Raw genomic sequence first — 13,478 nt, forward strand, 5'->3', positions numbered from 1 at the left:
CCAACGATGGGACACTATTTCCCCCCCCCCCACTGACACCAATGATGGGTCACTATTCCCCCCCCCACTGACACCAATGATGGGTCACTATTCCCCCCCCTGACCCCAATGATGGGGCACTATTCCCCCCTCCATCTCACTGACACCAATGATGGGGCACTATTCCTCCCACTGACACCAATGATGGGGCACTATTCCTCCCACTGATACCAATGATGGGGCACTATTCCTCCTACTGACACCAATGATGGGGCACTATTCCTCCCACTGACACCAATGATGGGGCACTATTCCTCCCACTGACACCAATGATGGGGCACTATTCCTCCCACTGATACCAATGATGGGGCACTATTCCTCCCACTGACACCAATGATGGGGCACTATTCCTCCCACTGACACCAATGATGGGGCACTATTCCTCCCAATGACACCCACAATGGGGCACTATTCCTCCCACTGACACCCACAATGGGGCACTATTCCTCCCACTGACACCCACAATGGGGCACTATTCCTCCCACTGACACCCACAATGGGGCACTATTCCTCCCACTGATACCAATGATGGGGCACTATTCCTCCCACTGACACCAATGATGGGGCACTATTCCTCCCACTGACACCAATGATGGGGCACTATTCCTCCCAATGACACCCACAATGGGGCACTATTCCTCCCACTGACACCCACAATGGGGCACTATTCCTCCCACTGACACCCACAATGGGGCACTATTCATCCCACTGACACCAATGATGGGGCACTATTCCTCCCAGTGACACCAATGATGGGGCACTATTCCTCCCACTGATACCAATGATGGGGCACTATTCCTCCCACTGATACCAATGATGGGGCACTATTCCTCCCACTGATACCAATGATGGGGCACTATTCCTCCCACTGATACCAATGATGGGACACTATTCCTCCCATTGATGCCAATGATGGGGCACTATTCCTCCTACTGACACCAATGATGGGACACTATTCCTCCCACTAATGCCAATGATGGGGCACTATTCCTCCCACTGATACCAATGATGGGGCACTATTCCTCCTACTGACACCAATGATGGGACACTATTCCTCCCACTAATGCCAATGATGGGGCACTATTCCTCCCACTGATACCAATGATGGGGCACTATTCCTCCCACTGATACCAACGACGAGACACTATTCCTCCAACTGACACCAACGATGAGACACTATTCCTCCAACTGACACCAACAATGGGGCACTATTCATCCCACTGATACCAACGATGGGACACTATTCATCCCACTGACATCAGTGATGGGGCGCTAGTCCTCACACTGCAAAATTACAGTTATGAAGTAGCAACAAAAATAATTTTATGGTTGGGGATCACCACAACATGAGGAACTGTATTAAGGGGTCACGGCATTAGAAAGGTTGAGAACCACTGGCATAAAGGCTGTAGCTGGGCCTTCCAGACATCAAGCAGAGACAAGGCTACTGATTATTTTTCTTTGTGGATGATTCAGCTTGTTTATAAACTGCAGATTACCAAAGTACCTTTCCAGTGCATTGCAAACAGCTCCACAATGTTTGCACTGGGCCTAAGGAACACTAGCATAGAACTGTCAATGAATGGAAAAAAGGTGGAGGTCAATAAATACTGGGTTGTTACTTCACCAACAACTCAAGCATTTTTGTTTTAACAAATTCAACCTCTTACAACCATTTTCAACCAGCTTTTGTTAAAATGAACACCCGAAAACATTGAAAGTGTTGGAGTTAGCCTGCCTTCTAATGGCAAATGATTACTGTAGCATCTGCTTCTTGGAATCCATCTGTTCTTAGCTCAGGCATAGAGGCAGGAGGGATGTGCGTAACTGAGAAAACGCCTCCTCCCTCCTGAAGATTCCTGGGATGTATGGCATAATTTGCCTAAACTTGGAAACCAAAAAGTAACTGAAGAAATGTAAAAACAAAGTTTAAAACAAGTAAATATGATATAATCTCCAATCTATTTACTAATGCTAGTAGCATAAGGATTTCAAATAGTCAATGTTGATTGAGAGAGTGAAGTTCTGCTTTAAGAAAAACAAAAGCCCAATATTTTCAATATAATGAATAATGATGGTACAAGAAAAGAAAAAGAAGTTTATTAATTATGGCAATGTAAACAGACACCCTATTGTCTGTTTTATGGCAGTACAATTATACTGTATATATAGCAGGAGATTGTTACCTTAAAACATTATCTAGTCCTACTAAGTTTAGTGCACTAAATATTTCTGCTTTGTATATTTCTACATGATGTCTTTACAAATATACATGTTACATACAGTATATGCAAACAAACCTAGGCACAGAATGTGAGCATAAGCTCTTATGTAACGTCCCCATTAAGTTCGGTGCATAGCCATTGGATGATTTTATATTAAAGCAGAGTTCTGGTCTCAAAAAAATAAATTAAAAGTCAGCAGCTACAAATACTGTAGCTGCTGCCTTTTAATATAAGGACACTTATATGTCCAGGGATGTCCGCACCTGAGCCAATTTCCTTAATCAGCTTCGTATGCAGGCGCCAGCATCTTAACTAAGGGAAACTGGCAGTGAAGCCTTACGGCTTCACAGCTGCTTTCCTACTGCACATGCATGAGCAGTGCTATGCTTTGTGATTGGTCCCGCAGTCTTTTGGGATCTGTGATGTGTCCCAGAAGGCTTCGGGGGAGGGAGGGGGGCAAGAGATCACTGTGGCAAATTCAGCCGGAAGTGGGAGCACGTACCTGTCAAAACCAGGTACCCGCTCCCCCCCAAAACTGCCAAATGTGGCAGTGAAGGGGGGGATGGCAACAAGCGGAACTTCCCCTTTTGGGTGGAGTTCCGCTTTAATATGTGATCCAAGAGGTCCAGCTAGAACACTATATCTGCACTCAGACATAGCTCTGTGCATAGGTAATGGAATAGCCAAGCTGGGGAATACGACTCACAAGAGTTCCTAAAGGAAAATACGAGAAAATTAGAATACTAGCTTACAGCTAGCAGCAGAATAAATTACTAAATACAGCCGACCAACACTTTTAACTGCAATTCTTGCATTGGATGGGGCATCACATTTGGATCATTAGAGCGGTGTTCTTATTGTACTCAGTGCTTTTGACTGTAACATGCTGAGCAAGAGGAGCATTCCAAAATAAGAATGAAAATTCAGATTTCACTAGATGGGTTCTGGCAGTACATGGGCACCATAGCAAAATCGTTTCCACTTTTCTAGATAATGTTATATTGCCATTGCAGACCAAAAAAAGGTCAGTGAAGTTCTTCTTCTAATGTCTCTGCTCTTATGAATTGATGAACTCATCCACGTTGTGGTCTCTAAAATCCACTAGGCTGCAAATGATTGCAGCATATGCCAGCGGGAACATTCCACGGGTGATTTGTTACACATCTCCTGCCAGTGAGCCATACCAGCTTCAGACGATCCAGCACCAATTAATACACGTCCAAGAATTCGGGCACGATTATAAATTCGACCCTAGGTAGAAAGTACAAAATTGGCAATTATATATTATGAAGATTAAGAACATCACGTCGGCCCTTTCTTTTCTTTCCTCAAGACTGTACATACATTCATGGCCAAAAATATTGGCACCCCTGCATTTCTATCAGATAATTTACCACTTTGCCCAGAAAACTGTTGCAATTACAAATGTTTAGACATTCTCATGTTGATTTCTTTTGTTTGTATTGGTATGACACAAAAAAAGTGAAGAAACAAAAAGCCAAATCTGACACATTCCACGTAAAATCCCCAAAAGTGGACTGGACAAAATTATTGGCACCTTCTCAAAATTGTAAAAAATAATTGCATTCTATGTTCGTGATGCTTCTGTAATTTTTAATTAAACTCACCTGCATCAATTAACAGGTGCTGACAATATAGAAATCACATGGCAACCAGTTAAGACAGTGAGAAATTGACTCAACCTTTCTGTTGTGTGTATTTGTGTGCCACATGGAGCATGGAGAAGAGAAAGAGGAAAAGAATTGTCTGATGATTTCATAACAAAAATTGTGTTAAAGCATGGAAAATCTCAAGGTTACAAATCCATCTCTAGAGATCTTAACCTCTTCGCGGTGGCTGCACACAAATGTGTAGCCTCTTGGTGTCTGGGCCTAGACGCCGAGCGGCCGCACATTTGCACGCTCCCAGCACACATGTCCGGTACTCACGGAAAGGTCCCGATCTCCTCTTTCGATTGGGACCTTTCCCGATCATGTGACCGCCGTGACGGTGAATCGTGGCAGTCACATGACCCTAAAACCCCGCCTCCCGGCTTCTGAAACCCTTAAAGTGCCGGGAGGCGCCGGCGCCAAGGGGTTAATTTTCCTGTGTCCATCACTGTCAAAAAGTTTACAGCCCATGGTACTGTAGCTAATCTCCCTGGACGTGGATGAAAGAGAAAAATTGATCAAAGATTGCAACAAAGGACTGTTTGAATGGTGGATAAAGAACCTCAATCGACTTCAGACACAGGATACAACTGTGTCAGCTCGCACTATACGCTGCCATCTGAATGAAAAGGGACGCTATGGTAGGAGACCCAGGAGTACCCCACTGCTGACACAGAAACATAACAAATCCAGATTGGAGTTTGCCAAAACTTACTCAAGAAAGCCAAAATCCTTTTGGGAGAATGTGCTGTGGACAGACAAAACAAAATTACAGCTTTTTGGCAAAGCCCATCATTAAAAAAAAGAATACAGTTCCTACAGTCAAACATGGTGGAGGTTCACTGATTTTTTATGGGTCTGCTTTGCTACTTCAGGCACTGGATGTCTTGCTTGTGTGCATGGCAACATGAAATCTGAAACTACCGAAGAATTCTGGGAAGCAGTGTAGGGCCCATAGTCAGAAAGTTGGGTCTCTGTCAAAGCAAGACAATGACCCAAAGCTCACGGCAAAAAGCACCCACAAATGGTTTCAGACAAAGTGCTGGAGAGTACTGAACTGGCCAGCAGTGAGTCCAGATCTCAAACCCATACAGCACCTGTAGAGAGATCTCAAAACAGTAGTTGGGAAAAGGAACCCTTCCAATCTGAGAGACTTGGAGCAGTTGGCGAAAGCAGAATGGTCCAAAATTCCAGTAGAGAGGTGTAAGAAACTCATTGATGGTTACAGGAAGCAATTGATTTCAGTTACTGTATTTTTTCTGAGGGGTGTGCTACCAAATATTAAATTGAGGGTGCCAATAATTTTCTCCAGTCAATTTTTGGGGTTTTGCGTGGAATGTGTCAGATTTGGCTTTTTGTTTCTCCACTTTTTTGTGCCATACCAATACAAACAAAAGAAATCAACATGAGAATGCGGACACATTTGTAATTGCAACAGTTTTCAGGGCGAAGTGGTGCATTACCTGACAGAAATGCAGGGGTGCCAATATTTTTGGCCATGACTGTATTAAGATCCTGCAAATCTCTCTGCAGGATGTGAGGACATCTACTGTATATAAGGGAATCAGGAGGAAAGAGGTCATGATTCCCATACACTGTATAACTTAGTCATTTAGAATACTTTGTCCAGTCTGGAGACTTTACTTACAAAAAATATTGTTAAGATTGAACAAATCTAGAGATAAACAACACAAATAATGAAAGGTTTGAAGGGAAAAAGCATATTAGGAGAGACTGTACGAACTCAATATGTAATGACCTTATAAAGTAGTTTTTACCAAAGTAGTTGATGCTTGAGTTCCAGTAGAGGCAGTAGATAAGTCAACAATGGGTAAATTTAAACTTTTTTGAGACAAACCAATCTATAGTGAGACAAAAAGATTAAAAAAAGGTAAAAAGAAAAAAAAAAAAATCAAACGAGGGGCACACCCAATGGATTACTTTGTCTTTTTTCTGTGTTCTTTGTTGCTATGTAACAAATGAAAAGCAGAAGGTTGCATACCGATTAAGTCAGATTACTTCCAGCTTTAATAAAATACACAGCAACCCCAGTTAGGACTGCCCTTCTTTAACATTTTATTACATACGGGCTTGATCTGGCATCATTGGTCTGTAACGTCCTGCTTTCCTGCTGAGTACATAGAGCATGGTGGGGCTTCCTTTGGTCAGCACCCAGAGTTTCAGAGGTGAGGGTTTTTATTACAGGCTTGGAGCAGTGACATCTCAAAATTAAAGGGAGTATTTTTAACCTGAAAATTTCAAAATGTACTGATGCAATTTACTAATGTCTACTGATTGAAAATTTGTACGCAACTGGCTTGATATCACGCTGGGTTTGCAGTTAAAAAAGGCAAAACTGAGGTCTTGACCCTTTGTAGTATATTATATGACATGGTATGGTATGTGTTTACATGTTAAGGCATTTACAAAATTAACGCTTCAAACCTTTATTACATTTTTACTCAGAAAATAAGTGTTCAAATTCTTCTTCTTTTTTCAGCTGAAGCAAGTGAAAAATGTGTGAGAAGACTCTTTGATGACCTCATAGGGAAATGTAACATCCTGAAAGGAGATACCAGGAATGAAACACTTCAAGTCCCTTGTTTGTGGTGTTTATGGATTTTATAAATGTGGACAAATGAGCAGAATTAAAGGCAAACAGCTAAACGTACCAAAACTACTTTGGTCTGAACATTCTTACTTGCCAAATAAAGAAGACTTTTTTTCAGCAGGAACACAGGGGAACACGGGGGGAATGCGGGGGAATGCAGTTCCCGCACCTCCAGCACAGAATGTATGTATTGGCAAGGGGTGCTGAGGTGTGCTGGAGGATCTATTGTTACTGGCTGCTGAGAGATCTGTTGTAGCTGCTGGGGGTCTATTGTTGCTTGGGTGGTATTTGGTTTTGGGGGTCCATTGTTGCTGGAGGAATCTATTGTTACTGGAGGAGGTCTATTTCTTCTGGCTGTGGGGGATCTATTTTTCTGCTTTTCTTATCATTAACAAATCCCATTCAAATTATTTAGCACCACAAAATGATACTTGGGTCTGTATTCTCTAAGAGAGGTACTGAGAGGTGGGTGGGGGGTGAAACCAAGTGACAGTGCTCGGAGGTGGGTAGGGGGCAGAGACAAGAAGTGACTCAGAAGGGGGGCGTTCCTGTACCTATTTTTTGAGAAAAAAAAGTCCTACAAATAATGTTTAATTCTATTTAGCCTGGTCTTCCAAAGCAGACATTTCTGAAAGCACAACCAGACTCCGACCTCACTTCTTTCCACAGCAGTTAAAGCAATATAACTTACGCAGGCTATACATGGGTCAAATTCCAAACAAATTTTCTGTTGAAAATCGTAACTAAGAATTTTCATTCAAATTTCGCACCATTAGTGGGCTGCAACATCCGCTGATTTCATCAAATTTGAGTGACTGGGCATGCTAGAAATTTTTTTTTTTAAATTAACAAATTTCTAACCAATGATGAGAGAATCGTGTGAGAAATATAAACAAAAAAGAAATGAGCTGTGACCTGGAAAGAAAATAAGATTCTCAGCCACAAAAATTATTTTCTTTAGCAACATGAGGTGAAATTGAAGACTTGGTTGGTATAATTTCGAATGGTGGCACCACCAGATTACAAAACACATGAAATTTCTGATTTTCTAAAGAAAATTCGTTCAGAATTCAAACCATGTATGGACTGCATTAGTCAGAGACCCTCCCCCAGCCTGTGACATATTATTAATTGATTTCCAACTATTGCCACGTCCTCTCCTAATCTTAACTTTGCTGTACAAGGGGATGGCAGGAAGGTACTATAAAGACAGACTAAAGAACTCTTGTAAAAATACAGTTAGGGCTCTTTCACACGGGCAGAAGTCTCTACCCCCCTCTGAAAAATGATCCATCTTGGATAACTTTCCAGAAGGCAGTAGAGTGGTGGGCTGCCAGGCACTGCCGCTTTGCAAAAAATGTTTTGGTTTTTAATCCCAAGGGGGCTGTGCATGGAAATTCCATGCTGCAACCACGAGCCAAGTGGCTGACTCACGGTTGCTGCACGGTCCCATTGATATCAATGGGCAAGTTTACCAGGTGCTGGCATCTGTCTAATTCTGCAGGCTGAGTTAGAAGTACCGCTGCCACGAAGTGGTGTGTTTATAACACAGATGCAATGTCAGCATTTAGGAGGGCAGTAAAAATGTGGATCAACTGCCTGTTTTTTTCATTACTTTGCCACCCATGTGAAGAGGCCCTTACTGTTTCATTTTTCACGAACTGATTTCTTCAGACCCTCAAACCTGCCAATACCACAAAAGTCAAACAAAACTACATCTGGGATAGAGGTGTTAGTGCAGGGGTCTCCAAACTGCAGCCCGTGGGCCGGATGTGGCCCTTTGCTTGCTTCTATCCGGCCCTTTGGGCACCTTTCCTTCCACTGTTACCAAGCACTATTCCTTCCATTGACACCAACAATGGGGCGATATTCCTCCCACTGACACCAACAATGGGGCAACATTCCTCCCACTGACACCAACGATGGGGCGTTATTCCTCCCACTTACACCAATGATAGGGCACTGGTTCTCCCACTGATCCCAACGATGGGGCACTGTTCCTCCCACTGACAACGACGGGGCACTGTTCGCCCCACTGACCCCAACGACGGGGCACCGTTCCTCCCACTGACCCCAACAACGGGGCACTGTTCCTCCCACTGACACCAACGTCGGGGCACTGTTCCTCCCACTGACACCAACGTCGGGGCACTGTTCCTCCCACTGACACCAACGTCAGGGCACTATGCCTCCCACTGACACCAACGATGGGGCACTATTCCTCCCACTGACACCAACGATGGGGTGTTATTCCTCCCACTGACACTAATGATAGGGCACTGGTCCTCCCACTGATCCCAATGACGGGGCACTGTTCCTCCCACTGACCCCAACGACGGGGCACTGTTCCTCCCACTGACCCCAATGATGGGGCACTGTTCCTCCCACTGACCCCAACGACCGGTCACTGTTCCTCACACTGACCCCAACGACGGGGCACTGTTCCTCCCACTGACACCAGCAATGGGGCACTGTTCCTCACATTGACACCAGCAATGGGGCACTGTTGTTCCCACTGATACCAGAAATGTGGAGCTAATAATCCCACTGACACCAACGATGGGGCACTGTTCTTCCCACTGACCCCAATGACGGGGCACTGTTCCTCTCACTGATCCCAACAACAGGGCACTGTTCCTCCCACTGACACCAGCGACAGGGCACTGTTGTTCCCACTGATACCAGAAATGGGGAACTAATTATCCTACTGACACCAACGATGGGGCACTCTTCCTCCCACTGACCACCAAGCCTAGGGTATGGTTTACTCCCACTGATGCCAGGGAATTTTTCACACCCACTGGCCACAATCCAGCCCTCCTAAAGTTTGAAGAGCAATAAACTGACCCTTTGTTTCAAAAATTTGGAGACCCCTGTGTTAGAGAGATATAATAAATGGAACTTATGAATACCGTTGTTTAATAATATTTACAAAACACCTCAATGGATTGAACATACACCCACCTGCATAATTAGGAACTCCAGACACAGACTTTGACTCTGCATGAATTCCAGAGGAGTGTCAAAGAGGAACGGAGCATTCCACACAGGGGAGGAGCCTGACACTGTCCGTGTCTCCTTTATTTCTATTACCTGATTGTCTTGGATCAGTCGTATGCGTACAAAGTGATCTAGAGTTGAAGACAGATTACACGTATGAAGAAAAAAATGGCAAGGAAGAGTGGAGACCACATTTAAAATATATCTATGATCAAAATGAAAAAGGATTGACTCATTTCCATATTGCATTTCATTTCTAGCGTACTTCTATTAATCTGAATGGTCTTGAAGTTTGTAAACTTACTTTGTGAAGATCCCCACAATGTGACATGCATTCACTATATCCTGTGAGTAGGCACTGATGTGTCACATATTTCACAGAGCCTGCTTTCTAATCTGCAGAGGTTCTGAGAGGAGGAGTTTCAGGAGGCGGAGCTTGCAGGCAGCAAGGTACTGTGGGATATGTAGTCCTTTGAAATGGAAAGTATGCAGCAGAGGGGAAGCTGCAAAGCATGCAGAGAATCCAGGAAATTGTGGAAGGAGATGGCCAGCAGACAGGCAGGGCTCACAGCATGAAAGGAAATTTTGGACTAAAATAACTATTGTTTGTATTGTTATTGCATTGCTGATGTTAGAGAATGAGAGTATATGCTGTGACCATAAGAAATGACTATTATTAGCTATTATCTATTAGTAGAGAGTCACATTTAATTGAACTCATTCTGTAACGCTGAAGACATCTCCAACATTACAGAACAAGTCCAGACGAATGTGACTAATTACTGCGAGATATACCATGACCAAGAATATTCGCAGATATAATAGGCTACTATTATTCCAAGTATTACTATGCCATGATCAAGATGCACAAACTGCCATTACAGTAACATTATTGCATGTTTCTGATCATTAAATGCCAAACTAAATCCTTGGGAGGATGCTGTTCCCACCAGCCATGCTCATCCATTATTCAGTGTGATAACATGCAGTGCTGACACAGACCTTCTGACATGCAAGAATAGCTCTGCAATCACAGTAGGTCAAAGTGAGGTGCTGATTGCAGAAAATGGGCATCTCTCTCCTTCGCATTGTCTGCAGGTGCCTTAAAATCAGTCATTTCACAATGTGCTAAATAAGCAGCAGTATAGACTTTCTAAACGCTACTTTCCATCAATGCAGACCTTTAGCTCTAGTGAATTGGAAGTTTTAATGATTGAGAGGAGCATTTTGGGAGGATTACGTCATCAGTTTGCCGCATTTCCTCAGTCCCCTTCGCCATTGATTATTCATTTGTTCTGTTGTTACAAAGTAACTTTTTGGCAGCTCCCAAGGCCAGGGGCAGTAGCAGGGGGCTAAGCTGTGTGAGGTCTTCTGTATACATACAACCAAAATCATCACACCGTGCAAGCACCAGGATCATCATACTGTGCAAGCACCAGGATGTACATGGATGTGGCATATGTGTCATCTGTACATTAGCATCCTAAAATATAACTAAGGGAAAAACTTTTTTTTTTCATTTCGGACAGAATGGAGATGGGTTAGAACACCTCTTAGCTTTTTATTGCAATCTGTGCCCCCTTGTAGGGAGATTCACCCTCTGTCTTTGTCCTGTTTCCCATTATCATTAAGCCCTGGTTCACACTAATGCGGTGCGGGAAACACAGCGAATCCTGTGCGTTTCCCGCACCGCATTACAATTGCAGTGTCCATGCAATCTGAAAGGGGTGTCAATGTTAACCTCTTCACGCCATCCGCACGCAAATGTGCAGCCTCCCGGCATCTGGGCCTTGGCGCCGAGCGGCCGCACATTTGTGTGCAATTAACAAAAACATATGTGCTGAGAGCGCACGCCCTGCGCGCTCCCGCGCAAAATAAAACAACAATGCAAAATAAAATAAACCAGCATACTTTTTAAATGCTCTTTTCTGAAAACTTCTGAACTAAAAAAAAAATCCTACTTAGTGCCCCCTGTTTATGAGGGGGCTGGGGACTTGTGTTTGTCATAATTAAAGTAGAACCAAAGGCAATTTATTTTTCCATTTTAGATAGAGTAAAGGAGGATTATAACCCCTCTCAGGTTTTTTTCCCCATTGGGGAGATTTCTCTTCACTTTCTGCCCCATAGTCAAAGCAATAAGTGATAGAAAATACCTCCAAAGTGACCAATCACCAGATCTAGTGTCCTCATTGGAAGATTTTCCCTCTAATCCTGTTCTGGTGACAACTCAGAATCTGTGATTTTCGTTTAATTTCTCTCTTGCGGACAATGGTAAAAAGGACAATTAGAGAGATTGAATCTCCCTAACAGGGACACTGACAGCAATAAAAACCTGACAGGTGTTGAAGCCCTCTAAAACTAAAAATAAAACATATTGCCTTTAATTACACTGTAACCCTGTCTGTACTGTGCTGGCAGATTTAATTATCACCTCTAAACTATATGAGCTAGATTATCTGTCCTAACAATGGGTTCAAGATTTCAAGGCTTGGCTGTACGCGAGTGCACTTTTAAAAGAACTGTTGCTCACTTTTGTTCCCTAACTGCACTTTGTCATCTATTCAAAGCAATAGAAGCTGCCTACAGTGTCCTATGTATAATCCTGCTTTAAAGAAATGACTTGAAAAAAATAAATAAATATATATATATACACTTTTTTTTTCCTATGTGAATGGAAACACATACACCAATCTGCCATAACATCATGGCCACTGACAGGCAAAGTGAATAACATAGATCATCTCATTACTATGGCATCTGGAAGTGTGGGGGGGATATATTAGGCAGTGAGTAAACATGTTGTCTTGAAGTAGTTGTGTTGAAATCAGAAAAAAATGGGCAAGTGTAAAAGATCTGAACGACTTTGACATGGGCCAAATTGTAATAGCTTGCCCAAAGGGTCTTAGCAATTCCAAAACTGCAGCTCTTGTGGGATGTTCCCAGTCTGCAGTGGTGAGTACCAACCAAAAGTCATCCAAGGATGGAAAACTGGTGAACCAGTGACAAGGTCATGGGCAGCCAAGGCTCAATGATGCACATAGGGAGCGAAGGCTGGCCTGTGTAGAATGATCCAATAAAAGAGCTACTGTAGCTCAAACTGCTGATTCTGATTGATAGGTGTCAGAACACACAGTTCATTGCAGTTTGTTGCATATGGGTATAGCTTCATAGCCACAGACCAGTCTGGGTTCCCATGCTGACCCATGTTCACAGCCAAAACTACCTACAATGGGCATGTGAGCATCAGAACTGGACCATCGAGCAATGGAAGAAGGTGGCCTGGTCTGATAGATCACATTTTCTTTTACATCATGTGGATGGCTTGGTGCATGTTCATTGCTTACCTGGGGAAGAGATGGCACGAGGATGTAGTTTGGGAAGAAGGTAAACCAGTAGGGGCAATGTGATGCTTTGGACAATGTTCTGCTGGAAAACCTTGGGTCCTGCCATTCACGTGGATGTCACTTTGGAGTACATGCTTCAATGAGTCAGGGCTGTTTTGGTGGCAAAAGGGGGACCTACTCAATATTAGGAGGGTGGTCATAATGTTATGGCTGATCAGTGTAAATATATAGTGGGAGCTCTCAAATACTGCAAAATTACAAATATACCATGTGGTTGATTTAATTAAGACAAAGAGGCTGTTCACTTTGTAAGGGAAGTTGCATTTTGCAAGGGGATTAACCCCAGAGATTAGAGAATGTGGTGAAGCCAAAGAATACTCAATCACATGCAAAGAAAATGAAAAAAAAAACAGCATTTTTGCTTGCACATGATTGGATGGTGGAAGTCAGCCAAACTTCACCTAATTCAAGTTCTGGGACAAATTTCTTTGTAAATTGAACAGCCTATTTTCTTTTAGTAAATAAACATCCTAAAGTTCAATAGAAGGAGCACTATTTCGCAGTGCAATGCTACCCAGAAAGTATATCC

General features: G+C 43.2%; 1 protein-coding gene across 1 annotated transcript in view; it reads right to left on the reverse strand.

Annotated features, from left to right (window-relative positions):
* Positions 1–2,117: 2,117 nt before the first annotated feature.
* Positions 2,118–13,478, reverse strand: part of LOC149434207 (synaptotagmin-4-like) — a 53,094-nt gene continuing 41,733 nt past the window's right edge. Inside the window, exons 4-5 of the mRNA XM_089663948.1 lie at positions 9,510–9,676; positions 2,118–3,515 (exon numbers count right to left, since the gene is read on the reverse strand). Coding sequence (XP_089520074.1) covers positions 3,366–3,515; positions 9,510–9,676 — 317 coding nt within the window. The 3' untranslated portion in view covers positions 2,118–3,365. The remainder of the gene's footprint in view (positions 3,516–9,509; positions 9,677–13,478) is intronic.

The sequence above is a fragment of the Staurois parvus genome, unplaced genomic scaffold (assembly GCF_062004578.1).
Source record: "Staurois parvus isolate SC_StPar_1 unplaced genomic scaffold, SC_StPar_1.0 ptg001805l, whole genome shotgun sequence".
NCBI lineage: Eukaryota > Metazoa > Chordata > Amphibia > Anura > Ranidae > Staurois > Staurois parvus.